At 47.6% G+C, this 27,016-nt stretch overlaps 1 protein-coding gene and 1 long non-coding RNA gene across 4 annotated transcripts in view; one reads left to right on the top strand and one right to left on the bottom strand.

The window, feature by feature from the left end:
• LOC307225433 overlaps positions 1-27,016 on the bottom strand; it is a 180,651-nt gene that overhangs the window by 140,030 nt on the left and 13,605 nt on the right. The window lies entirely within an intron of this gene.
• CARD10 (caspase recruitment domain family member 10) overlaps positions 1-27,016 on the top strand; it is a 43,284-nt gene that overhangs the window by 10,386 nt on the left and 5,882 nt on the right. For all 3 annotated transcript variants that reach the window (XM_079992299.1, XM_079992298.1, XM_079992300.1), the window contains 14 exons: positions 1,131-1,456; positions 6,541-6,723; positions 8,793-8,948; positions 9,802-9,927; positions 10,849-11,046; positions 11,971-12,117; positions 13,911-14,026; positions 15,104-15,144; positions 16,391-16,511; positions 17,073-17,253; positions 19,100-19,223; positions 21,046-21,286; positions 24,491-24,560; positions 25,672-25,765. In XM_079992299.1, the coding sequence (XP_079848425.1) occupies positions 1,131-1,456; positions 6,541-6,723; positions 8,793-8,948; positions 9,802-9,927; positions 10,849-11,046; positions 11,971-12,117; positions 13,911-14,026; positions 15,104-15,144; positions 16,391-16,511; positions 17,073-17,253; positions 19,100-19,223; positions 21,046-21,286; positions 24,491-24,560; positions 25,672-25,765 (2,124 nt within the window). The remainder of the gene's footprint in view (positions 1-1,130; positions 1,457-6,540; positions 6,724-8,792; positions 8,949-9,801; positions 9,928-10,848; positions 11,047-11,970; positions 12,118-13,910; positions 14,027-15,103; positions 15,145-16,390; positions 16,512-17,072; positions 17,254-19,099; positions 19,224-21,045; positions 21,287-24,490; positions 24,561-25,671; positions 25,766-27,016) is intronic.

Below are 27,016 nucleotides of genomic sequence, written 5' to 3'. Positions count from 1 at the left end.
TATTGCTGATTTTATTTCATATGTTGTATTGTATTACAGGGTGAATTCCATAAATACAACATAAAATAAAAATCCGTATGGATATTAAATGCACTGTGCCTGCTGTTCACATCTGCTGATCCCCCTGTTCTTCACAGACACACCATGGGCCACCTGTATGAAGCTTACGGACCACAATTTGAGAACCCCTGGTCTACGTGATTGGTAGCCAACATGACTACCAGTCAGATGTTAACTACAACTCCCAGATGTTAACTACAGCTCCCATAACCTTTGGACGTGCTGGCTGGGATTGATGGGAGTTGTGGTTCACAACCTCTGGAGACCATCAGGTTGGCCACTCTTGATCTACACCAGTGTTTCCCAACCTTGGGTCGCCAGCTGTTTTTGGACTACAACTCCCATCATCCCTAGCTAGCAACACCAGTGGTCAGGAATGATGGGAATTGTAGTCCTCAAACAGCTGGAGACCCAAGGTTGGGAAACACTGATCTACACCAACTGATTTTTGGGCAGGAAGCTTATCCCAGTGCTACCTGCATATGCTGAACATTGACTCTGGGATTTTTTTTGCAGTCAAGACAGGCACTCTGCTACTGAGCTATGGCCCTTGAGAGTCCATGGGTTATCTGCAAAATGAGTCCTAGAGTAGACCCACTAACTAACATAAGTAAAGGTAAAGGGACCCCTTACCATTAGGTCCAGTCGTGACCGACTCTGGGGTTGCGGCGCTCATCTTGCTTTATTGGTCGAGGGAGCCGGCACACAGCTTCCGGGTCATGTGGCCAGCATGACAAAGCTGCTTCTGTCGAACCAGAGCAGCGCACGGAAATGCCGTTTACCTTCCCGCCGGAGCGGTGCCTATTTATCTACTTGCACTTTGACGTGCTTTTGAACTGCTAGGTTGGCAGGAGCTGGGACTAAGCAATGGGAGCTCACCCCATCGCGGGGATTCGAACCGCCAACCTTCTGATCAGCAAGTCCTAGGCTCTGTGGTTTAACCCACAGTGCCACCTGTGTCCCACTAACTAACATAGGCCCATTAATTTCAGTGGGTCTAGTGTGAGTGGAAACCTGGTTGGCTGTAACCCCCATGTGCCCAATTTGCTGAGCATCCTCTTGCTTTCCAGACGAGGAGGGCCATGAAGGCCTGACTCAGTTCCTGATAATGGAGGTGAAGAAGATGAGGGCTCAGCGGAGAGGGCAGTTGGAAAAGGAACATGGGCTCCAGGCGAAGAACCGGGCCTTGGAGGAGGAGGGCGCCCAGCTGAAGCAGCAGCTCCAGAAGCTGCAGAAGGTGCAGGAACGTTACCAGAGGTTCCAGGAGGAGTGGGACTCCCACAGCATGGAGCTGCTGAAGCTGAAGGACGACAACTACATGCTGGCCATGCGCTACACCCACCTGTGCGAGGAGAAGAACGCTGCTGTTCTCCGAAGCCGGGACCTGCAGCTGGGGGTATGGAGAGCAGGGGGAAAGAGGGAGGTGGGGACTATTGGTGAATGCATGCAGGTGTTAACAGGGCAATGGAAACGGGTGTGCACAGCCAAGATAAACCAAGGTGCCAGGAATCACTGTGTTAATGATTCACTGCCTGCCTGGATGTAGGTGCTTTGGGTTCATTGGCCCGGGCCTGCCAGCCACTCCTTTATAGGGAAATAGGGGAAAGGTGTCTGAAGGCTGGCCAGTGAGTTGCATGACTGTTGTCTCATATTTGAAGGTTTAAAAAAGTTTCCCCAGAGTAGTGCTCAAGGAAATTAAGCAAAGGAATGCAGCGATTTGGAATGAATGCCACCACCAGTGGATTCTCAGAAACACAGGAGTGTATATACAGTGGTACCTCGGGTTACAGACGCTTCAGGTTACAGACTCTGCTAACCCAGAAATAGTACCTCAGGTTAAGAACTTTGCTTCAGGCTGAGAACAGAAATGGTGGTGCGGTGGCAGTGGGAGGCCCTATTAGCTAAAGTGGTACCTCAGGTTAAGAACAGTTTCAGGTTAAGAACGGACCTCCAGAATGAATTAAGTTCTTAACCCAAGGTACCACTGTACCAGGAAAGGGAACGCCTTATATTTTCCAAATGAGACTATGTTATGGGTGTGTGAGCTTTTGTCGTGCAATCAGTTTTGGAGGACTGGTGTCATAAGAGAATATTGCTGTTTTTGCATGAAGGCCAGAGCGTGCATATACTTTAGGAAAAGCTCCAGGTACAAATAAAAGGTTCTGAATTATAGAGAAGTAGCTGTGTTCTCCGGCAAGTCTCATAACATGATAATTCTTAAACTGAGATATACTGGGGTAGGGAGCTGTCTTATACCCAGTCAGATTATTTGTCAGTCTTGGACATTTTTTGAATGTAGCCCGTGTTTGCCCTACTCAGAGTAGACCCATTGACGTTGCTAAACAGGACTAACTCACTGATTTCTATGGGTTTACCTTGAGTATAACTGAGTTGGAAACAACCCATTGTGTCTGATCTGGCTGGCAGCAGCTCTCCAGGCCAAGGGTCTATCACAGGCATAGGCAAACTCGGCCCTCCATAATTTTTGGGACTACAGTTCCCATCATCCCTGACCACTGGTCCTGTTAGCTAGGGATCATGGGAGTTGTAGTCTCAAAACATCTGGAGGGCCAAATTTGCCTATGCCTGGTCTATCACCTCACCTGATCCTTTGAACTGGAGACACCTGGGATTGAACCTGCTTCCTTCTGCATGCAAGGCATATGTCTTACCAGGTATAGCATTTCCTGATATTCCAAATATTCCCAGCCAGCTTTTTCTCACCTTCCAAGTCCCTCCTTGGGAGTTTTGTATTCTCTTGGGCTCCTCTCAAAGCTCTCTCTCCCCCCACTTCCCCTTCAGTTAATTTAGGCATATGTATACACCCTGTTTGCTTTCTGTCTTGTGGTTTCTCTTGTGTTTGTATCCCTCCCCTCTTGTCCTCCCCTTCCTTTTATTATCTCTCCCACTTGTCCCCCTGTAAGGCACGGCCACTGTGGAGTAAGCAACTGTCTGCTATTTTGCTCCGTAAAGCCCTATGCATATTGATGACGCCGTAAAAATGATTGATGGCGGCAGTCCTCGCCTTCGTTGGTTAGATCTGAGCCCTGTAGTTACTTTCACATTTGCTCCAGGAAGGCATTAATATGCAGACCATGGCTAAGGCACTTCTTAATCTTCTCTTTAGTGAACTGAAAAGGGGCTTCGTTTGTGTTTATAGCAGAGCATCTTTTCATGTAGGATGCAAGTACCAGAAAGTGAGGGCCTGCTTCTGGGGTACGTTTGTGTATGTCTGCCTGCACTTATTCACAAGGGAACATGTATATAACATGTCATTCTTCTTGTAGATTATTTTTATTATTTCCACTCTGTCCCTAAAGGTTCAGGATAGGATGCCAACAGCAATTAAAATTACGATATTTTTTATAGTGGCTCACAGTATTCAAAATGCTTCATGTAAAATAATAAATTATTATTATTGGGAACCAGGCAGAGGGCCTTCTCGGTAGTGGCACCCACCCTGTGGAACGCCCTCACATCAGATGTCAAAGAAATAAACAACTACCTGACCTTTAGAAGACATCTGAAGGGAGCCCTGTTTAGGGAAGTTTTTAATGACTGATGTTTTAATACAAAATAAAAAAATCCCTTCCAGTAGCACCTTAAAGACCAACTAAGTTAGTTCTTGGTATGAGCTTTCGTGTGCATGCACACTTCTTCAGATACCATGTTTTAATGTATTTCAATCTTTTGTTGGAAGCCGGCCAGAGTGGCTGGGGAAACCCAGCCAGATGGGCATGGTATAAATAATAAATTTATTATTAATTAATTAATTATTATTATTATTATATCAATAATTCCCTTAAAACTCCCCAGTTGGGTAAGGTTGGTTTTATCAAATATACCATGGGTAGGGAACTGGATCAGATTGGCAGGTTGGACCCAGAATTCCTTCACCTTCCAAGGGCCACTTTGGCAGCTGGGCAGGGCTACTCACCTGTCAATCAGCTGACATGATATGATGTCAGGTGTTCCAACTTTAAACCTGTAGCTTTCAAGAAGATGCTTCCTTTGCAGCCTCTTTAATTCAAGCTGCATCTGAAAAGAGCCATCCTTTGTAGCCCGTGTCTTGACTTCAAGCTGTGGCTGCAAAGGAAAACCGCTGTAAGTGCACTCCTGATTCTATGTTTCTAGCTGTAATTCAGTACCTTTTGAATGGGGTGTGGTGACCAAAAAAGGTTCCAGTATTAAAAAGCTCTGAAATCTACCGGCAGTTGCCTGAGCTGCATCAGTGGTTGTCAAATGCTGGCTGCCTGGTGGGAAATAAAGAAAACCAGGTGGATGGGGGGAACAGAATGAAGTGTTGAACCCTGAAGAAGAAGCATTTTTGCACTGCAACATTTTATTGCAAGTCCCACTAGTCACCCCCATTTTACAGAAGCGGAGGCTGAGGCTGAAGAGAGGAATTTGCCCCAGGCCCTCTGCTGAGCTCATGGCAAAGTCAGGATATGAGCCTAGCAAAACCAACCCAGATCTGCAATATCAGTATGTAGCAGCAATTAAAGAAAACCTCATGCTTATTTGCTGTTGCTAAAACCTGTGTTCATGTGAAATGGTTTAGTGTGTGTGTGTGTGCTCACGAGAGAGATGAAAACTTCTTTATTTGCCCTTCTTGTGATTTATGGGACAGAACGTTGATCTTTTCCACATTTGTTTTAATCAGATAAAGAGTTTGGTGTACTGTGGTTTAAGCATAGTAGGTTTCGTGTGTGCTTGTGTGTTATTATGCATGCAAGGCAAGCTTAGGATTTCCCCGTTGTTGCTTAGAATGTAGGTGTGTCATCTGATTGTTTTTGTGCTCCCAATCACTTCCCAGCTGATGACTCATCAGGAAATTTGTAGGTACTCCAGGTGAGATAAAAACATGAATGGACCTTTAATTGACCTTGTAAGGCCACTAAGGAGATGCTGGTTAGAAAGTGGTTGGAAGCTTAAACTGTTGGGTGATAAACCCACATCCTAAGGAGTCTTATCATTCCAAATACCTGAAGGAGTTTATGGGGCTGCAGTTTGTTCACCTGGCTTTCACCTTGAGCAACTGACATACCTCTTTCCTCTCTGCGAGACAGGAGAGTTTCACTATGAGCTAATCTGTTCTGATCTGATTTTACTTATCTGGAATAACTGCAGTGCTGTTTTAGTCTCTTATCTGGAATAATTCCAATTACAGATAGGTAGCCGTGTTGGTCTGCCATAGTCAAAACAAAATAAAAAAATTCCTTCCAGTAGCACCTTAAAGACCAACTAAGTTAGTTCTTGGTATGAGCTTTCGTGTGCATGCACACTGTGTGTATCTGAAGAAGTGTGCATGCACACGAAAGCTCATACCAAGAACTAACTTAGTTGGTCTTTAAGGTGCTACTGGAAGGATTTTTTTTATTTTATCTGGAATAATAATAGCCTTCTGGTTCCTGGGATTCTTGCCACAGAGCTCTTACTCACTGTTGCCCTGCTGTACCATCTTCATCTTCATTCCTGGGTTTACCTAAACTGCTCCTCCCTGTTTACCTGTATCCTGTACTCCTTCCTGTTTATCTTGTACCACCTCTGCACTTTCTGTCACAGCACTATGGAAAACAATGTGGAATGTGGGTCTAGTGCAGAGATAGCCAAAGGGGTCGTCCTCCAGTTGTCAAACTACAACTACGGTCAACCCAGCCAACTTGGAACAGTGGCCATGGATGGTGGGAGTTGTAGTTCAGCAACAACTGCCACACTGACTGCCCCATGCCGAGAGAGAGAAAGAGAGAGAGAGAGAGAATAACATGACCTATGTCATAAAATTTATGTACCACTTGCTTGTTAAAAAAAACCTCAAAGCAGTTTACAAAAGATAAAATCAAGAAAAAATTGCAAACCTACTTTGTCAGATCAACCCTGGTCTTCTGCTTTGCATCTGAGGCTGTCCAGGCATCTGGCAAGACTCTACTCCTCCCCCAGTTTGGGAAAAGGGAAAGACAGAGCCATTGAACATGAAAAGAAGGTTGGGGGTTGGGAACGAGGAGAATGCCATCCTTATAGGACCCTGATTTTTACTCCAGTAGAATGGCCCAAGGCTATTAGGAATAGCTGATCAGTCCCAATTTCTATCTAATTCTTGGCATTCTTTCTTCTTAATCAGAGATATTGAGTGCCTGTCCTAAAAAGAGAAGTGGTTGTTTTGGCATCCTTCCCTTTTGATCTGGAAGTTCTGATTCCGATCCCCAGAATCGTAGGATGGGGAGAGAAGCTCACTTTGCTCAGATTCATTCATGCTTAGTTCATCCCCTTGTCTTTATTATCACTTGATAGGTTTGAGGGTTTTAGACTGCGGCTTTATAATTTGTAATTACATCGTTTTATGTTTTCAAAGTGTTGTGAACCACTTTGAAGAAGTTAATCCTTCAAAGGCAGCCTGCCAATCAATCAATTAATCAAATCAATCAAATCAGTAAAGAAAAGGGGATTGAGCGGCTGTGGCCTTTGTTTCCTATATTTCAGGTAGACCAGATGAAATGCAAGGTCAGCAGCCTGGAAGAAGAATGTTCCCTACTTAGGAAGCAGGCATCTGCAGCTCCCCAGAGAGAAGTGGAGGATCGTGGCCTTGCTGACACTATCTGTGAGTTGCGAGCAGAGAACCAGAGACTGATAGCTTCGCTTCAGGAGCTGCAGAGCAGCCTGCAGGTACTTGCTGAAAATGTTTAATGCTAACCCATGGAGGGGCTGTACTGAATTGCATCTAATGTCTCACCGCTGAAACTTGAGCTTCTCCTGGATGGTAAGAGTCAGCCTCTGTGTGCGGGAAGTTCTTCTCGGTCCAGTAATGTCTTCTCCAGTCTGATGGGGATACCTCAAAGGCAGAGCATATGGTTTGAATGTGGAAGGTCCCAGGAAAATTAAAATACATAGCCCTGCTGGATCATTTAGTTCTCACAGTGGCCAACCAGATGCCTGCAAGAAGCCTTTCAGCAGGACCTGAGGGCAACCTGAAGATCAAAAGGGCCTGGGACAGTTGGTATAGTTCAGGATGGGCAAAAACAGTTGCTGGACTCCCATCATCCCTGACCATTTGCCATGTTGGCCTGTGGCTGATGGGAGCTGGAGTCTTAACCACACCTGGAGGTGGTGCAGAAGGTATATTTTTGTGGGATGCAGGCTGCTGGAAGGTCTGGTTCAAGACACCTGCCCATCAGTGCTTCAGCCTCATCTCTGTTGCCTCTACCTGTCTCTGCTATCTAGCTAGATGTTTGATTTTACATGTGGCCCTCCAACAAGGCTGCCCTATTCTCATTGCTGCGGTGCCTTGCCTTTTTGCGAACCTTTTTTTCCCCCTGCCCCAAATAAACCCTTTCCAAAGCTCCTAATTTCACCTTTGTGTTGCTGGAGCTTGCACCGCCCACAATTCGTTTCAAAGAGAAAATGTGCTGAACAGACAAATCTCCTGCAGCAAGGCTGGTCCCTGATGCTGCATCCAAGGCGACCACAATGTTTCTTATGGAGGATGGATCTCAGTGCCCCTGTTGCTAGATCACGGCTCTAGCCCTAGTAAAATGCTAAGAGAAATAAAATCTGTTTAAAAGAAAGGCGTTTAGTGTTGGCTTAGAGATGTAGGTAGAATACCAATGGGTGGTTTCAACAGCTGTGACTGTTTAGGAGATGAAAGCTGCCTGTTGATATCTGGGTTACAAAATCTTAACCCACAGATAGTATGCGAACACATTATTTTACCGTTTCCCCCTGTTTTGTTTAAAAAAAGGTATCCTGCATCACAGACCTCTTGTGGTTTGTGAAATCTTTTATCTCTCCACCCTAAATGCTGTTTGTACGACCTTATATCACGATACACAGCCTATTTGCAAAACCTGGAGAAAAATGTTTAAAACACATTTTCAGTTTGAGATTATTTCCAATCCCCCAGCCCCCCAAAGAAGAAAGGTTTAACCAGGAGAGGACATAATTTAACTTGGGGATGTGAAAATAAATTGATTGGTGAGGAGGCAGCATCTGGATAGGATCAGTTCGTTATATAAATCTATTACATGCTCAGCAAAATGTTGATATTGCCATTTAAAACTGTGTAATTTAAACTTGGAGTGGTTTAAGAGCAGGGCCCATAAAGCATGAAATTATAAGGTTCTTATCTTGGAAGACGTGACCCCATCTTTCCATGTTCCTAATGAACCATAAAGCATTGCTTAGTTACGACATTTTGACATTACAGCTTCAATCATTCACAGTTTGGTTCTTTAGTTTGAGATGGAGGGTATATTTTCCATTCAGTATCTTGGATATCCCTACCGGCATGTTATGTGCAAACAGAGCTAGCATGTGAACCAGCTGTTAGGGCACATCCACCCTGCAGACCTCCCATCATTCCTTTCCCCAGGAAACCTTGGGAGTTGTAGTTCTGTGAGGTGGTGGATAGGGAGTCACCAAACTAGAATTCCCAGGATTGAGAACATAAGAAGAGCCTGCCAGATCAGGCCAATGGCCCATCTAGGCCAGCATCCTGGCATAAAAAATGGTGTGGAGCTTGTAGTGTAAGAGGCACCTGCAGTTTGTGGTGGGGGAAATTATAAAACAAAACAAAAAAAGTATATATAGATGACGTTTTCTACTCTGAAGCCCCCAGTGGGAGATACTGTAAACAGCCATTCTGCAAGTGCTGCCTGCTGTTTCTCTCTCTGTCCATCATGCTATCCCTAACTCGGCTCATCCCACTAGGCAGGTGATTCTGCGTTTCTGTCGCTTAGGTAGCAGGTGAAGGTCCAGTCCCAGGCTCTGAGAGGATCCTTCTAGACATTCTGGAGCACGACTGGAAGGAAGCGCAAGCAGACAGGCAGGAACTGTGCCAGAAACTGGACTCTGTGCAAAATGAGCTGCAGTGGGCTGAGGAGCTGAGAGATAAGGTCAGTTGCCCCTTCCCCGGGCATCTGTTTTGGGGGAAGCTTTGATGCAGTTGTGGTCTGAACGCATTCAGTTGTTAATGCCTCAGCCAGGTTTTGCAGGGCCCTTCACCAAGTTGCTTTCAAAAGTCACCGTTCTCTAAGTGGGTCCCCTCCTCGCTATGGCTCTTTTGCTTCCCCTTCACTCCGGCCCCAGCCCAATCTGCTTCACAGAAACATTAGGAGCTGCCTGATACCAAGACAGCCCATAGCATCATCTAGCTCAGTGTTGTCCATAGTGGCAGCAGCTTTGCAGGGTTTCAGACAGAAGTCTCTTTGTCAGCTGGACCAGAGATGCTTGAGATTGACCCTGGGACTGTCTGCGTGCAAAGCGGATCCTCTGCCGCTGTGCCATGACCCTTCTTGGGCTTCACTGCCCGGAAGGAGAGGGCAAGATGAGTGGATGCTGCCGCCTGCCCCTGCCTTTGCTCTTTCCACTGCTCACTTGCTTAGAGAGGGGAAGGTGAACAAGCAGAGGTAGCCAGGAAGAAGAGGAGCAGGACCAAAGTGCTGGCACCGGGTGTGGCTCTTGGCAGCTGCCCATCAATGCTGACTGCTGACACTAGCCCTGTTCAAAGCTACTACCATGAAGCCAGGCTTTCAACCCCATTAGCTGGTGTATGCTGAGCTGTGTGTGCTTGCAAAGAGGTGACAATAAATATTTGCACATGCATCCTTCTTTTTTCCCACTTGATGTGTTACAGATCTGGTTGCACAGGTTGCAGGTCTAAACCTGCAGCAGTTTTAAGCCCTAAATATATTCCTTGAAAATGTAACCCTCTGGATTCTCTCCCCGCCCCCCATCCCACCTCTCCAGTATCTGCAAGATAAGGAAGACCTCCAGCTGAAGCACCAAACTCTGCAGAAGAACTGTGACCTGTACAAACACAGAATGAATACTGTGCTGGCTCAGTTAGAGGAGATTGAGAAGGAAAGAGATCAGGTGAGCTGCTTCTTTAAGGCAGTCTCCCCTTATGCTAGAAGCAAGGGTCTCTGATAAGAGATAGAATCCCTCTACTATCATTCTGGGTTGCTAGGTGAGGACGAGTGGTACTGATGTAGTTAGTCATGAGAATCAAGAAGCCAAAATGGAAGGAATGCTAGGAAAAGTATTTGGAAGCAGAGGAGATCAACTGGAATGGAGACCTTTTTGGTGGCTTCCTCCTCTCCTTAGTCCTATGTCACCATATAAGGCAGTGGCTGAAAAGCTCATCACTACATTGGGCCACAGTGGAGAGAACCTGTGGCCCACCTGTTGTTGAACTCCAGCTCCTATCATTCTTGACTATTGGCCATGCTAGTTGTGGCTGATGGGAATTGGGAGTCCACCGGTATCTGGAGGGCAGCAGTGTCCAGTGAGAAGGTGCTCCCATTAGAAGCCGTCATGCGGCGGACCCCCCCCCCCACTCTATTCCTGAACTTGCAGGGAGTTGAGGATTGGTATCCTACCAGCCAAGTATGAGCCTTGCTGTACCTGTCTGCGATTTGTAGTCCGTAAGTGTGGGATATGATACTGAGCTCCAGAGCTCAGCATCTGGGGAAACCCAAAATTTCTCCAGAAAGCAGGCTCTCTAGTCCTTAAGACACCAATGCATACAGATGGCACCTGGTTGGCAGAAGAGGACCTTGCAGTAGCCAAGGGTGGGGCATTATTGTTCTTGGTAACTCCTTGTCCCTGTCCCCTGGCTATGGAAAGCAGAATCGATAAGCTGTGCAAGATAAACAGAGGCATGCAAAGTTGCTTAATTTGTATACTCCATTACAGTATACAAAAAACAAAATCAGAAGAAAGCGTCTGTCTGTGTGCAATCCCACCTTCCCAAGGTATGTCAACCACCCCCCACCAGGAATGTGTTTTTTTCAGGCAATCCAGAGCCGAGATGGCGTTCAGCTGCAATACTCCCAAATCCTCATTGAGAAGGACCAGTACCGCAAGCGTGTCCGGGCCTTGGAGGAAGAGAGGGACGAGCTGCTGGGCAGACTCACAGAGGCCGAGGGCAAGATTGGCACCCTTGAAGCTCAGGTGCAGCGATGCCATTGCACCAGCGGCCTAGGCAAGAAGGTGCGTTTTGAAAAGAGGAGAAAGCTTTTGGGCAGAAAGGAAGGGGAGAAGGTGGATATTTTGGAAGGTGGGAAGGCGCAGCAGCTTAGACTTGAGTGGAATAAAGTTAGGAGGGAAGGACAGAATTCCTTGCACGTTAAGGGGATGGGCTGAAGGTAAACTAGCAGCCGAGAATTTATCAAGCTCTTGGTTTGTTACTTAAGCCCTCAACTGCAAACTTGCAGTTTTACCAGCTGTCCATCTTCAAATTCAAGTGGGTCTTTCCTGCTTTTCTTCTTATGGAGCTTGAGCTGGCAGGCATGGGTTTCCAAGGTGGTCTCCCATCCAGGCCCTCACTCGAGCCACACCTGCTTTGCTTCAGCAAGGTAGCTGGATCATGCGCCTTCATGCCACAACCTGAGAGGGACCCTGCTGTGTTGTGAAGCACATGTCATAATAAAGTAGGCCATGAGTATCTGCCGTGTACATCCATAGTGGAAGCTTTCCTACCATTCAGTAACAGAATAGCTCTGGTTGCAGCTCCACCTGCCCAAGATAGACAAACAATAGCTCAAGCGTGTTGAAGATGGTGTGATTTCAGGGAGCCTCATTACCTGTCGTATGCACATATATTTTTGAACCATGCAAGCCTGTGTGTGTTCACTCAGAAGTAAGCCCAATTGTTTTCATTAGGGCTTACTGCCAAGTAAGTGAGCATAGGAGTGCAGCCTGTGTGTTGGTTAATTTCAGTTGGGCAGTCTTGTGGTGCAGTTAACCTTTGAAGTGGCTCGTGGTCAGAGGTGTTGTGGCCTCTCCTCTGTCCCCCCTAGAATCGCTGCAGGAGGTGCAGCTTGGAGAGGGCAGCTTCTTGCCAAATTTCAACAGTGCCACCTCTCTCGTTGAGGAGCTGACCCCTGAGACGTCTTTTGTTTTTCCACCCTGCAGATGTGTTCCTCCTCCCATTCACTTTGCTCCATCCTAAGCAGCACTTGGAGCATGGTAGAGAAGCCTCCATCGCTGGAGGGTGGAGTGGTTGATACGCCAGGCGTCTTGGATGTCGTCTTCCCTGATGACTGTATAAGCCAGAACGGGGTAAGAGAGGGGTTGGATAAAGCCAGAATGTAGTAGAACTCATGCCTTGCATGTAAACGTTTCCCAGATTCAATCTCTGGCATCTCCAGTTTAAAAGAATCAAGTAATCTAGGGACGCGGGTGGCGCTGTGGGTTAAACCACAGCGCCTAGGATTTGCAGATCAGAAGGTTGGCGGTTCGAATCCCCGCGAAGGGGTGAGCTCCCATTACTTGATCCCTGCTCCTGCCAACCTAGCAGTTCGAAAGCACGTCAAAGTGCAAGTAGATAAATAGGTACTGCTCCGGCGGGAAGGTAAACAGCGTTTCCGTGCGCTGCTCTGGTTTGCCAGAAGCGGCTTAGTCATGCTGGCCACATGACCTGGAAGCTGTATGTTGGCTCCCTCGGCCAATAAAGCAAGATGAGCGCCACAACCCCAGAGTCGACCACGACTGGATCTTATGGTCAGGGGTCCCTTTACCTTTACCTTTAATCTTGGTAGGGCTGGACAATATATCAATACATCATCCAAAACCTGTTTGAAAGTCCATATTGTGATAATCGGTTTCATCATTTTTGACCTGGCAATATATTTTGAATCATGATGTGTATGTGTGCTATGCAAAAATTACAATGTGAGGAAAACCGTGAAGCCAGCCAAAGCTTCTCTCCGTTCCTGCAGCTCCTTTAACTTAGCCAGCTCAGCTCTCCTCCGCCTCCTGCAGGGGCCAGCGAATCACAAGAGCAGGTGCTGGCAAAAATCACTATGCGGTGGAAAACGTGAAGCCAACCAGTGCCTCTACATAACTCCATCCTCATTTCAGACATTGTGATATATTGGTATATAATTGATAATATCACGATGTCGAAAACCAGATATTGCCCAGCCCTAAGTCCTGGTGGGAAAGACCCCTCCTGGGACCCCAGAGAGCTGTGGGCAGTCAGAGGAGACAACGCAGTCCGAGCTGGGCCAATGTTCTGACTTGGAATGAGGCAATTTTCCTCTGTTCCTAAGAGTTTAGGCAGCTGTTTCACTGTTTTGCAGAGCAGTGGGTGTAGATGTGACCTTAGTATGCTAGGCTAGTTTCTGCACACTCCCTTGTTTATCCAGAGTTCAAGAACATATTCCAATCAGGCTGAAAAACACTAAATGAGAGTGTGAAGCAGCGGCTGGGAAGTTTATATGGTCTGAGAAGAGTCTCAAGGGCCAGGCAGGTAGGCTTGGAGGGCTGCATTCGGCCCCTGGGCCTGAGGTTCCCTGCCCCTGCTATAACTCCTGCTTTGCAGGGGGTTGGACTAGATGATCCTTGGGGTCCCTTCCAGCTCTACAATTCTATGATTCAAACTCTTCAACCCACGACCCAAATAGTGGTGCAACTCTGCCCTTCATGCTGCCTGTTGTGAAATGCACCCCCTCCATCCAACCACCCCCCATAGGCTTTCTCCTCATACACAAACTTATACAGTGGATCCTCAGGTTGCGAACGTGATCCGTGCAGGATGCACGTTTGCAACCCACGTCTGCTCACGCGTGGGTTGCGATTTGGTGCTTCTGCGCATGCATAAAGTGTGATTTAGTGCTTCTGTCCATGCGCGACCACCAAAACCTGGAAGTAACCTTTTCCGGTACTTCCGGGTTTCGGCAGTCCGCAACCCGAAAAAACGCAATCTGAAGTGGCTGTAACCCGAGTTATGACTGTACACACACTTGATTTACAGTTTACTAGGTTTTAATCTCGCTGATGAACAGTGAGACAAGGAAGTTTGTGGGGTGTGTGGTGTTTTGGCTTTCAGGTCTTTTCTCCCCTCTCCCTAGGAAGTGACTCCAGAGCGCGAGAGAGAAATAAACCGCCTTTCCATCTTTCCCTTCCCCCCCTGCACTGGCTCCATTCTTCGGCGGCAGCGTGAGGACGGACCCACCCCCATCAAGAGGTGACACTTGGAATCCCAGCGCAATGGCACTCTCTCTTACATGTTGGTGTCTTCAGCCTCAGGCAAAGCCTCAAGGGATTTTTTTAAAGCATTGAACTTGAATGCTTTAAAATCCCAGTTCTTCCCCTTCTCCAAGTCTCCTGCTTCCTAAGGGGGGGGGGGGAGGGAGGAGGGAGGTAGAATCTGTGTAGGAGGGCAGGAGAGTAGCCATATAGGGCCTTTCATTGGATGTGATGATGCTCTTTTCATAGTTTCCCATCATGGATCCCTTTTCTGCTCTCCCACTGACCTGTTTCCTGGACATAAAGCTTTTTTTAAAGGTGGGGGTGTCATGGAGAGCAAGGAGGCAGTGAAGGGGGGGGGGGACAAACCCCATTTTGAGTTGAGTGCAGCTTGAAAAGGGCTGGATCTGACTCCAAATGCAGCCAGCCTTCTTTCAGCAGGAGAAGATTCCCTTTCAAACTTTCCCCTCCCCATGTCAGGTAGAAAGAAAAAGGGACTCCGTGGGCAGGACCTGAGACCTCGTGGTCTGTGCATGCTGTGGGATGCAAGGGGGTGGCAGGCAGCAAATGTGGAGGACCTAAGAGGTTTTCATTGCAGCTAGGGAGATACAGGTGCACCAGTTATAGTAGATCACAGGGATAAATGCAAGGAAGGAAAGGTGGGGTGAATTCAATATGCCCTCTCCGGAGAAAGTGGGGTATCTTTTTGGGTAGGACCAGATGATGTCTGTGTGCAGAAGGATGGATGAGCAGCTGTCGTTTATGAGAAGGGATGCAAAAGCTGGCTCTAGGGCTGCATCTATGAGCATCTCTGCAATGATAAGCCCTGGAAGTGGCTTGATTGTGCTGCAGGCAGTCCCACCTAATGTAGCTAAGCCTGTTTTGCCCTCAGCTAGTATTTGGGACGGCTGACTGTTCAGGAACGTCATGCAAACCACCCAGAGCTGTTTGGAGACAGGGAAGGATCCAAATGCAACAAAAGACATCAAGAGAACACTGGAGAAAGGTGGAGGGATGGTTTTGATGTTTGTATGCTTTTGAATTAATCCCTTCTGTGTTTCCTTTGTACTTTTAGTTGGTCCTGTGGGTCCTTTGGCAGCTTGGAAGACTTAACAGGTATTGCCAATCCTTCTCCTGCTCCCACCCCCTGCGTTATAGAGCCTCTCTTCCTGAGAGCTGTGGGCTCCCCCCTGCCAAATCAGCTGCTTGCCCATGTGCCCACGAGGGGGCACCCTTGCCCCACACTTCCCCTGCCAGCTCTTGGGATCCACCTCCAGGGTCTCGCCAGCACATCGTTCTGAGGCTATTCCGGTCTGGTGTGTTTAATTTACAGCGGGTTTTTGTCTGACAGTAAATTTGATTCAGTTTCAGAGGAGTGGGAACCGGAAGAGATAAATGCTTCAGCTTCAGGCTGTTATCGGTTCTTGGTGACAGGCTGTAAATCTCCCAACGCCTGTCCCACTGTATATCTCAGGCCTTGGCTAGATTGTGGAGTTTTCTACCAACGCCACTCCTTGGGGCAGTTGGCCCGTGTGCAAAACGTGTCTGGCTTGTGCAGTCAGAGGCTTTGGAAAGTGGAGAGATTTGCCCAGAGTCCACTCCAAAATACTTGGGGATTTGTCCACTCCTGGATTTGTCCTGCTGCCTCCTTTTATGGGCATTTGGAAGAATCCAGTCTAGGTATTGGTGGAGTACAGCTGACCATCCTTTTGCCTGCCTGCCACTCTGCTTGATACACTGTTCTCCAAAACTTATGTACCGAGGGGTCTCTTCTGAGATTATTCTAGCTCAGGTGTGTGTTTGTGGGGGGACCTTTTTTCAACCCAAGAGGTGCATGAAGGAAGAGGCACAGGACCGGAGGCAGAGCACTGAATGTAGGTTAACATTCACAACACACAAAAGCCAGAGGGTTCCCCCCCCCCAAGCTTGGATACATAACCACAGTTTGGGGACACATTCCAGCCAGGCGAAAGGAGGGTGTGCAACAGGGCCACCGAGGGGGCGTGGCTTGCAAAGGAGGTGTGGCCTAGGAAGAGTCCTGAGGGTCAGAGAGGGAGGCATGCAGCCCCTATCCTGAGCTTTCACTGCCCTTACTCTATCTGTCTGGGATTTGCTTTTCTCCGCAGCTGTCCATTGCGCAACCGAGCTGGTGTTAAGTGACCTAATAACTTTGTTGAGGGTGGGGTTGTGTGAATCCTAACCTACATGGCCAGCTGCCCATGTAGTTGGATCATTTAAATGCGGCTCTGGAGCTTGGGGTTTCCCCGGCCCAATGACTTCAATGCCTTTCAGATGAAAAGTACTTATGAATCCTTGCATGTTGCCCATGGTAACTTGTTGTTGTTCTGGCTGTCTCTCTCAGGAAGCGCCATCAACACTCCCTCATCTGCCAGATCCCGTTCCTCTTCCAGCAGTGCCTACACCAGGGCAAAGTCAGAAATCTGCTTGTCTAGAACCTCGGTCAAGCAGGACTTCTCCAGGAGGTCTGTTTCCCTTTCTCAAACAAACACTCCTGCCTCCCTGATGGTTTGGAGAGGCAGCCCTATGAATGCAGGCATCCTAAGTGGGGCAGCCACTCTGGGTAACTCTGTGAGGTCTGTGCCCACAGTTGAATGGCATCCGTTTCCAGGACTCAGCTCCCCTCCCTGCTACTGGGTCCTGCAACCATTGCTGCTGCTTCCACCGCTTCACCTGGTTGTGAAGATTGGAACACGTAAAGCTGCCTTTTATAGACTTGTTGACCCATCTACTCCATCAGTGCCTGCTCTGACTGGCAGCAGCTCTCCAAGTTCTAACCAAGGTCCCTCTAGTCGAGCATCCTGTTCTCAACCAGAAGCTGTGGTTCTTCCAAAAGTTGTTGGACTCCCAAAAGTTGTTGGGCTCCCAATTCCAATGAATGGTCAGTAAGACAGAGATTATGGGATTCGTAGTCCAAGCAACATCTAGAGGGCCACAGGTCCATCCCGGCCGCATATCCTGCTCATTGAAACAGAGAATGAGAGGTACCAGAGTCTAAATCCATGCTGTCTTACTTCCCCATTCAGGTCTGTTGTGGTGCATCTGCCTCACACGGGGCCCATAGATGTCCCAGCACCCCAGAGCAGCAGACTGGCTGGGGACATCACCATCCTTGGAGGAAACACAACTGGGATTTATGTCCAGTGGGTGAGGCCAGGCTCAGAAGCGGAGCGCGTGGGGCTCAGAGAGGGATGCCGACTCCTAGAGGTATGAATGAATGTATGGAATTGCAGATAATGTTGGAGTGGGAAGAGTTATAAGGAAGTGGAATGGGTGGGGGGACTGCAGTAATAAACCAAAAGGTGACTCCCCTTGTTTGTCTCTTGGTTAGTCAGATATACAATGCAGAATGACACCTAGTGGCTGAATTCTTTATTGCAAATGTCTTACTTCAGACATTCAGCTGCTGCCTAGTTACTTTTGCACGGGTCCCCTCATACTTTTGCATAAGTCCTGCAATGGAGATGTCATTTACACCCATGCATAAGTAAACCTGGCATCAGGTCGTAAGTGGTTTATTTGCATAAATCCCCCCCCCCCCCCATGGAGGATGGCGCTGATATGTGGATGTGGGCTTGGTCTATTCCAAGACTATACTAATTATACTTCACATGTAATTTAATCTTTGCAAGCAATCAAGGTGGTTAGGGAGGGATGTAACTTGGTGACAGAGCACATGCTTTCCATGGAAAAAAGTTCCAGGTTCAATCTCTAGTATCTTCAGACAGGACTGGGAAATATTCCTGTCTGAAACCCTGGAGAACCACTGGCACTTTGTGCAAGCCGGCTAGGTAGGGAGCCTGTGGCATGGTGCTCCAGGTGTCGATGGACTCCAGCTCCCATCAGCCCTAGCCAGCAGAGTCTGATGGTCAGGGATTGTGGGAATTGTAGTCCAGCGACATCCTTAGTGTAGGGAATACTGAGCCAGGTGGAATGACGGTCTGACTAGGTACAAGGCAGCATTCCGTGTTCCCAGAACACTTCATATACATTACCTCTTTGTCCTTCTTGCAACAGCTGGGTAGGATGTGCCAAGTACTGCTGCTGTTCCCATTTTGCAGATAGAAATCTGAAAGAGAGCCTTGCCTAACAAGTTCATGGTAGAGGCAAGATTCAAACCTAGGATATCCTGAGTCCCAGCTCTTAAGTCTTTTACCCACCAGGCTACACCAACTACGAAAAGATTGGGCGTCCTTTTTAGTTTCTGAATCTGATTTGCACACCTGTGCCCACTTAAATGCCCGACTCCCATCGCCTGCCCTAGCGATGCTGGGGAGACTTTTCCAGCGCACAGGTTGCATTTCCATCTGTGCAACCTTCCATGGGCCATGTGCTCATGGTGGGAGGGGCCAGAGGCAAAGCAGGCAGAGCAATATATGCCGATTTTACTTTTGTTTGACAGGCTAGTTTCACATCCAGGCAAGCAAGAGGCATTAGCAGAGTTAACAGACATATTCCAGCCAGGCAAAAATGCTCAAGGAGGGTGTGACTGGGGAGAATCTCAAGGGCCAAGTTGGGCCTAGGGTCTCCCCCCTTTGTTCTATAGCTGCTCTTAATGTCTGTCCATTTGCTACCCTAGTGGCTGATAATCGTCTAGGCTGCAAGAATGAGCTTCCTTTGTTCCTGATTCTCCCCAGAAGTTGTCCCATTCCCCAGCATTCACATGGGCACTGGGGTGAATGTGCATAGGCCACAAGTCCACCTCTGAACAGAGCGGCCTGGAGCCTGTTTCAGTAGCTCTGGAAAGTTCTTCTTCAGTTTAGGATCTCCCAATTCCCTGCACCCCTTCTTTGAAGAAAGATCAAAGAATCCAACAGCAGCCTGTTTTTTCAGATCTCCTGTCCCCGGGAAACCTGCTATCAAGCGTGCATTAACAGCCTACAGCTTGCTTGCTTGCTTGCTTGTTTTGTTTTAAAGATTGCAGAGGGGATGGATGGAGAGGTAGCAGCACAGTTCTTTTTCTTTTTTTTAAAGTCCAGATTATTATTATTTTTTTACAAAGCTAATTGTAACTGATCCCTGCATCTCTGCTCTGTGTGTGTTTCTGCGGCAGCTTAGGGGTCCACAGCTAAATGGGGAAGTGCTCTCTCTGGAGAACTGCACCCTGGAAGTAGCTTACCTGAGTCTGCTGCACTGGGATGATCCATCTGCTCTGCTTTTCCTCCCTGATATGAGAGGTAAGCCACTTTTTCCCAATCCTGCATATGTGATTGTTCTATCCTTAACTAATCTGGACAGTCAAGGCTGTGGGTCTGTTGTGCAGCTGCGATGCTGCAGCAGAAATATTTTAGCTGAATATCTGGCCTAGGGTGCCGCCACTTTTCAAGTTTTGATTTATTTAGGAAAAGTAAGCACAAACCAAGTTTCTAGTCCCTGTGGCTATGGAATGATATCTTAGAACCCTGCCATCAGATCACACGAGACTTGCGGTTAGCCAAGAGTGGCAGTTCAGTGCAGTGCCCCTGTTGTAGCTCTATGCTTTTCTTTTGCAATACTTGAAGTGTATACCACGCCGTTCATTTAGGGTGTCATATAGGTTGCCATGCTGGGACAGATTTCCCATTGCTGCTGCAAGTCTCTGGTATCCCATGGCTTTCTAATTTGCTTGTACAGCTTTAAGGATTACCCTTGCAGTGATAAGAGCCCCTAATTTTAATTTAAGTCACCTAGATGGAATTTGTCCAAAATCTGGCCGGCTCAAGCCAGACTCCCACTAGCTTGGATTCAGTTCATGGGAGTTAGTGCCTGGAGGGCAGTTTGGGTTGGAAGCCCAGATGCTTCTCTTCCCTTTGAGTAGCAGGGCTGTTATGGAGCCCTCTCTCCATAATCAGCTCTCTATAATCAGCATCTTTAAACTAGTGCTTCTTTTACATACAGAACCTCACTTTATAGGACTTCTCCAAGTAGCCTTGTCACAATGCTGGAACTGCAGAATTCCGTGCAAAAGAGCAAGGAGAGGGGACCAGCCACTGACTCTTCCTGTTGCTCCGTTTTTGGAGCAAGGCAGTGTTGTTCTGCTCTCATGCTGATCAGTAACAGGATACAGAAGTTCTCTCTCTCTGTCTCTCTCAAATGCTTTTTTGAACACCATGTTCACAGGAGGGATAGGAGGAGTAGAGGGGCCACTTATTGGGCCCCCTAAGTCACACCTGCTTATCTGATGTTGGAGAGGGATACATGAGGCTTCTAGATCTCCCATCTTTTCTTTTCTTTTTTCTTTGGAGCTCCTGTGAGTTCCTAATTTTATGTGGAACTTTCCCCCCAGCTACACAGAATTTGAAGACTTCTATCTATCATTGCCCTCTCTCGTGTGACTTTTTCTGTGCACTTTACATAATGCATCATCGCGATGAGCTCCATCAGGTTCCTTCCTCCATCAACAATAACTTGGAGACAATCGCTCTACTGAGCTCCAGCTGTTGGAGGGAAAGGAAGCAGGGCACTCCATCCATCTGCTCTGCCGAGAGACCAGCAACTCATGGCTCCTCCTCCTCCTTGGAACTCTTTTCATTCCAGCTGTGGTCATTACAAGAGCTTCCTTATCTGCAAAACCCAAACAAAAACCAAGTGCGGAGGGGCCCTTTGTTACAAAACCGCACCTGATTTTGCCTTTTTCCTCCTCCTCCTCCTCCTCCTCCTCCTCCCTCCCAGTCACTTTTCCTTTTGTGCTGTGTCATTTAGATTGTAAGCCTGAAGGCAGGGACTGTATTGATGTTTGTGAGCTTCTCCTTGAGCCCCCATTTGTTTTACTGAAGAGGATGGTAAAACATGCTTTGGATCAAAAACTAATGCATTTATTTGGGCTTCTCAACTGCTATTTGCTGTCTCTTCTGCATGCTAGAGGCTGTACTGGTGGTGGAGGGGGGAGCAGCAACAACAAGAGAGATCTGCTGCTTCCATGCCTGGTTGGCAAATGCAGGAGTCAGGAAGCTGGACTAGATGGGCCTTTGGCCTGATCCAGCAGGGCCCTTCTCATTTGCATCCTCTTCTCTTTACCAGGATACCAGCCTCTCAAAGAAGCACTGGATGCTGGGAAGAAGGTTCCTGGCGACTCGTTTTACGTGCGGGCCAACCTGAGCCTCCTAGAGCTTGCCGACCCTTACGCCTTGTGCGTGAAGCACCGGGAGATCCTTCACGTCACAGACACTTTGTACAAGGGGCGGCTGGAGTGGTACTGTGCCCGCGTGGATCCCTTCACCCTCCAGGACTTGGACAGTGGCACGGTACCTAACTACAGCAGGTAATGGGTCTCTGTCCCTTGGGCGTGATTTAATGCACAAGAACTTAAGTGGGCAGAGGGCTGCTTTGCATGCGCAAGGGATGCTTCCAGTCTTTTGGGGTGGGATTCAGTCAAACTGACAAGTTCAGGCTGTGCAGTTATAGCCGAATGAGAGAATCATGGAATTGTAGAGCTGGAAGGGACCACGGGGGTCATCTAGTCCAACCCCTTGCAATGTAGGAATCCTTGCTCCAACATGGGGCTCGAACCTATGACCCTGACATTAAGAATCTCATGCTCTACTAAGTACAGTGGTGCCCCGCAAGACGAATGCCTCGCAAGACGGAAAACCCGCTAGACGAAAGGGTTTTCCGTTTTGGAGGCGCTTCGCAAAATGAATTTCCCTATAGGCTTGCTTTGCAAGACGAAAATGTCTTGCGAGTTCCTGCGGGGTTTTTTCCCTTCCCCCCCCCTTTTCCTAAGCCGCTAAGCCGCTTAACAGCTGATCCGCTAAAAGCCGCTAAACCGCTAATAGCGCTAATCCGCTAAGCTGTTAATGGGCTTGCTTCGCAAGACGAAAAAACCTCTATACGAAGAGCCTCACAGAACGGATTAATTTCGTCTTGCGAGGCACCACTGTAAGTTATCCTTTAGGCAAGGCAGGCCTTATGTAACCACCACCTTCCCTCCCACCTTGCCCTGCCCTGCCCCAATCATACTTCTTGCAATGAGGAAACAAACTGGAAAGTGCAATGGAAAGTGTGGGGTAACACTTGAGGCAACATCCTCTAACCTCCCAGCAAGCAAATCGGAATGGATGCTCAGTAAACAGCCACCCATCATCTAATCTCCCTGCGAACAAATCGGGATGATCGATCAGTAAGCGGGTTGTCTGGAAGCAACCAAGGTCAATGCCTGGCATCTCTAGTTAAAAATGGGGAAAAGGACGATAGCAGCAGCAGGTGATGCAGCCGAGATTTGCCCGAGGCAGAATTTTAAAACTGGAGGGAGGGAGAGAAGGGTCAAGGGGTCACCTAGTGCAATTCTGTGCTTGAGTCAGGGAATCCATAGAATTCAAGCGTTCCAAATGCCTGATGGCTGCCCAGCTTTTGCCTGAAGACCACCCTGCTTTGGTCATTGGCTGCCTTCTAAGCTGCTCTTAGGAGCACAGGGAACTTATAAGGAGTCAGGGCCACTGGAACATCTGGCTGCGTCTACATTGACTGGCAGCATCTCTCCAGGGCTTCAGGCAACAGACATTTCCAGTGCTACTGGGAGATGATGGGAATTGAACGTGGGGCCTTCAGCATTCAAAGCCCTGCACTACAACCCTTCCCATAACCATTCAAGACTTTTCTCCTGATGCTCAGTGGAAAACTCCCTCCCTGTAACTTAAGCACATTTAGATGCAGTCATGCTCTTTGGGTAGTAGAACCTGGAAAACAGCTGCTGGGCAAAATAAACCCATAACAGAGATTGAGAGAGCAACTAATACCAAGAGATGGCATCAGGCAGCTTCTTAAGACTCCCCTCTATTTTTTTGTAGTTGCAGCACTTGACTAGCACAAGGTACAGTGAGTTGTAACCCATAGATCTAAGCACCACTATGATATGGGTGCTGTAGGAGAAGGGTTTATAGGGAAACCCACAACTGAGAGGAGGGGAGGTTGTTAGTGAGTACCTCCCCACCCCCATTTAATTTCTTCCGGTAAGGCCCTCCTCCTTTGAGGAATCCTAACAGTTGGAGAACAGCACAAGAGCTTTGTGGAACATTCTGCCCCCTGAGAATTGCCCAAGTCCAGACTGCAGGTTTTTAGCAGGATTTGCAAAAGCATCCTTGTTTAAACTGGGTTTTTAAAGGTATCTTGTAATATTTATGTAGTGTTATTGGATTAATTTTAGATGGACTCAGGTTTTGGAGTGCTAATTGAGTTTTATTTGGTGCTGTGCTTTTTATTGTGTTTCCATTGGATTTTTAGAGAAGGCTGAGTGGGTGGCAGGCAGTGCTGAGTAAGGCAACAGAGGCAGAAATTTGGTGGGGGGCAACCAGGTGGAGACGTGGCCACGCTGCTGTTGCAGAGGCTGCCTGGGAGCTGTAGGGAACTGGTGAATCAGTGGATGTGAGCTGGGATTCGGGAGAACCGGATTCAAGCTCTGGAATATCCATGTGGCCTTCCCTGGTTGGGATCTGTGTGCTGAGCTCACCTCCAGTATCATTAGAGATGAATGAGAAGAGAATTGTGTTAAAGCACTTGGAACAGAGTGGAAATAAGTAATGACCACACAGTCCTGTGGCATCTTAAAGGCTAACGGAATTTGCCATAATAAATGGTTCTTGCTGCAAAAGACTTAACACGGCTGCCCCTCCGGAAGTAATGATGTGTATATAAAAGCTCAGGCTGCAACCTTTAATAATTTAAATTAATTGGTTAGGGCCATTTTAATAGACTGGGGGAAAAAGGATCTCTGGTTTGATTGGATGGTAAGTTTTTTTTTTTAAGTTAAATGTGAGTTTACCCTAAATACTTGCAAAAACTGAAGGTGGCAGGCATATCTTTGAAGTGGCACCCCCCCCCCACATCACTTTCTTCACAGATGGCCCTTGCTGAAGCATGCACTTCCATCACCATGCCTCCCCTCACTTACATAAGCTATTGTTGTAATTGTACGCACATTTATGCACATTTGATTTTTTTTTTGAAATCCATTTGATTAATTGACTTTCCTTAATGAAAGCCCAGTTGCGCCTCCCTCTTTCCAGTGTTTCCACTGAATTCCCCATCACTTTCCAAATTGCATTAAGTCTGGCTTTTGTTTTTGTTTTTGTTAAACTGGATTTGTTCTGCTAGGCCGAAAGAGTCCCTTAATCCACTTTAGTTGCACAAACCCAAAGTTCTGATGTGCGCTTGAATCCTGCAAAACGCTGACTGTTTGGAAGCACTGACAGTGTACCTCTGTGTCTCCATGCCTTGCTAAGCGAAACAGGAGCTTAGGCTCGCCATCCTGGCTGTTTGTGAGGATGAGAGATATCTCAATATGCCTTCTTCACTAAAAAGGGCATTTGGAATGATCAATTCCTGTGCCTCTTGAGAGCAGTTGGCCCATGGTACTGCTTCTCTCTCTCTCTCTCTCTCTCTCTCTCTCTCTCTCTCTCTCTGTGTGTGTGTGTGTGTGTGTGTGTGTGTGCTCCCAGCAAACTGGTTTTCAATTGCCGTCATCTTTCAGGGCTCATCAACTCTTGAAGATACAGGAGAAAAGTCAAGTGGCAGCCCAGCAAAAAGGCTGTAAGACTAAGGTAAGCTGCAGGTGAGAGAACAGGGGGAATGTGTGGGTTGGGAAGAAAGGACCAGTGGTCCTTATTGTTAATCATAAAAGTTCTTTTATTCCACTCTTGGAGACCCCCCCCCTCCAAAAGCCTCCCAAAAACAGCTTGCACTAGTAAGGGAGTCCCTATCCTCAGGGTTGCAATCCCAAAGGAAAAGGGATTGAGAGAGGGCAGAGGGGGAAAAGCAGATAGAATGGTTGCTTCTCATTGGTGATTTTGGTATAACTCCTTGGCTGTTATGCCAAAGTTGTTGAGAGAGGAGGCTCACATTTGTAAGCTGTGCACAAGAGGAATTGTCTAGACTCAATCCTGGAACCTGCAAACCAGTCAATCAATCAGTAACTGCCCTTCAACTGAAGATCACTTTTACAGTATAAAAACTCGCACCCATGTGGAATTGCCGTGAAAAGTCTAGTGGTCATAAGCTACCGCGAGTGGCTGAAGATGCAGGATTGTGATGTTTTAGACCAATTTATAGGCAGGAGGGTTCTGCATTTTAGGAAATCATCACAGTTCTTGAGTTCGGGAGGCTCACCATGGCAAAATCCAGGGGTGCAGTGGGGAAGGGAAGATGGAGAGAGAAAACCCCATCCTGGTCTAAGCCTCTTCCCTTGCCCACAGGCTGCAAAGCTTGGAGCAGTCCTCGGCTCCTACTTCCTAGCCTCAGTGTCTGGTTTCTTGGATCGGGTGTGTGAGTGGGTAGTTGGTCTCTTGCTGCCTTTCTCTCTCCGACACACAGCCTAGGCGAAAAGTGCTACACTTCCCTGTGTGGTAGCCGTTGTCTCTGCTGGTGCAGCGTTTTCTTAGGGACAGCCTTCCCTTATGGGAGATGCAGAGAAATGCCTTGCATTGTTATCTTGAGCTGTTTTCTCGAAGGACCGGAGCTTGCGAGAGAGGAAGGCTCTTAATTGCTGCTATGCCCTGCCTCACTCGGGGAGTTGTATCTCAAGGCACAGCCTATTTAACTTCCAATAATAAACATGTAGCTGTCATTTTGCAAGCGCCTGAGTGATGCATGCTTTCATCTGTCTGTCTCCTTCCCCCTCCTCCCCTCCCCTCCCTTTCTCTTTGTTCTTTCCAGCTGAAGAAACGGGCCCTGGACCAGCTTCGCCTGGTGAAACATAAGCAGCAAGGGGGGCAGAGTGAGGAGGCCCCTTGGCAAGAGCTTTGCCCAGGTGAATTTGCAAACCTCTGCTCCCAACAGAAAAGAGTTGCTCTTGAGTTAACGTCAGATAAGTAGCTCCCACGAATGGTCTACCTACTGTGGTGTGCGGGCTCTCTGTACAGGGGCAGTGTCTCTCTGTGTGTGTTTTGCATATTCATGAGGATTTGCTTTATTTATTCAATATGCAAAACACCACCCAAAGATCACAGGGTGGCTCACAACATAAAAATAAAAAGTAAGAACCCAAAATAGAAAGGAGAACAAATGCAAACCAATAACGCCCCCCCTCCCCTCAAACACATTTTTATAAGACATAGAATGCTAATCAGCCGAAGGCCTGGTTGCAGAGAAACATTTTTACCTGGTGCCTAAAGATATGTAATGAAGGTGCCAGGCGAGCCTCTCTTGGAAGGGCATTCTACAGTGGGGGGTGGGGGCTGCAGAAAAGGCCCCTGTGAACCTCTTGTGAAGGAGGCACATGACAAAGGGCCTCTGATTATTATCACAGGGTCTGGATTAGTTCATATGGGGAGAGGCAGTCACTTAGGTATTGCAGTCCTTAAGGCTGCTTAAGGCTTTAGAGGTCAAAACAAGCACTTTGAACTGGGCCCAGAAACTAATTGGCAGCCAGGCCAGGATTGGCGTTGTATGCTCTGACTGTCTGGCCCCATTGAATGTATTTATTCATTCACTAATTTGTGGACACTCCACCCTTTAATTATGCAATCAGGGTGGCTTTCAATAAAGTGAACGGGGGGAACCCACATTAAAATAGCTAGTACATAAAAATAAAGAATAACAGCCAATCTAGAAAATCATAAAGATGGGCCAGGATTAAATAGATTATATATATATATAAAGCTTTTAGCTAGGCACTGATGAGGCATTTGAGTGGGTTCCAGGTGAGCCTTTCTCTTGGGAGAACGCTCCATTGCCACAGTGCCACCACTGAAAAGGCCCTTCCTTTGTTAACCACATGTTGATCTTGGAGAAGGCACTCTGATGATAACCTTAGAGTTGGATTATGTTGGCATTGTGTGCCTGCCAAAGAAGTGGGAACCATGGGAATCTCATTCCTTCCCTCTCGTTTTCCCCAAGATAACTACAGAGCAGGGGTGGGGGCCCCTTTCAGCCCAAGGACCCCATTCCTTCAAGGGCAACCTTCCGAGGGTCAGGAGTTTTGCCAAAGCGGGCAGAACAATGGATGTGATTCTTGCCTTTGTTGATTAGGTTATACAGTGGTGCCCCGCAAGACAAACGC

Source organism: Podarcis cretensis (genome assembly GCF_951804945.1).
Source record: "Podarcis cretensis genome assembly, chromosome: 10".
In the NCBI taxonomy this organism is placed as follows: Eukaryota; Metazoa; Chordata; class Lepidosauria; order Squamata; family Lacertidae; genus Podarcis; species Podarcis cretensis.
Note: the sequence above shows the minus strand (reverse complement) of the source record. Positions and strands in the feature narration are given on the sequence as shown.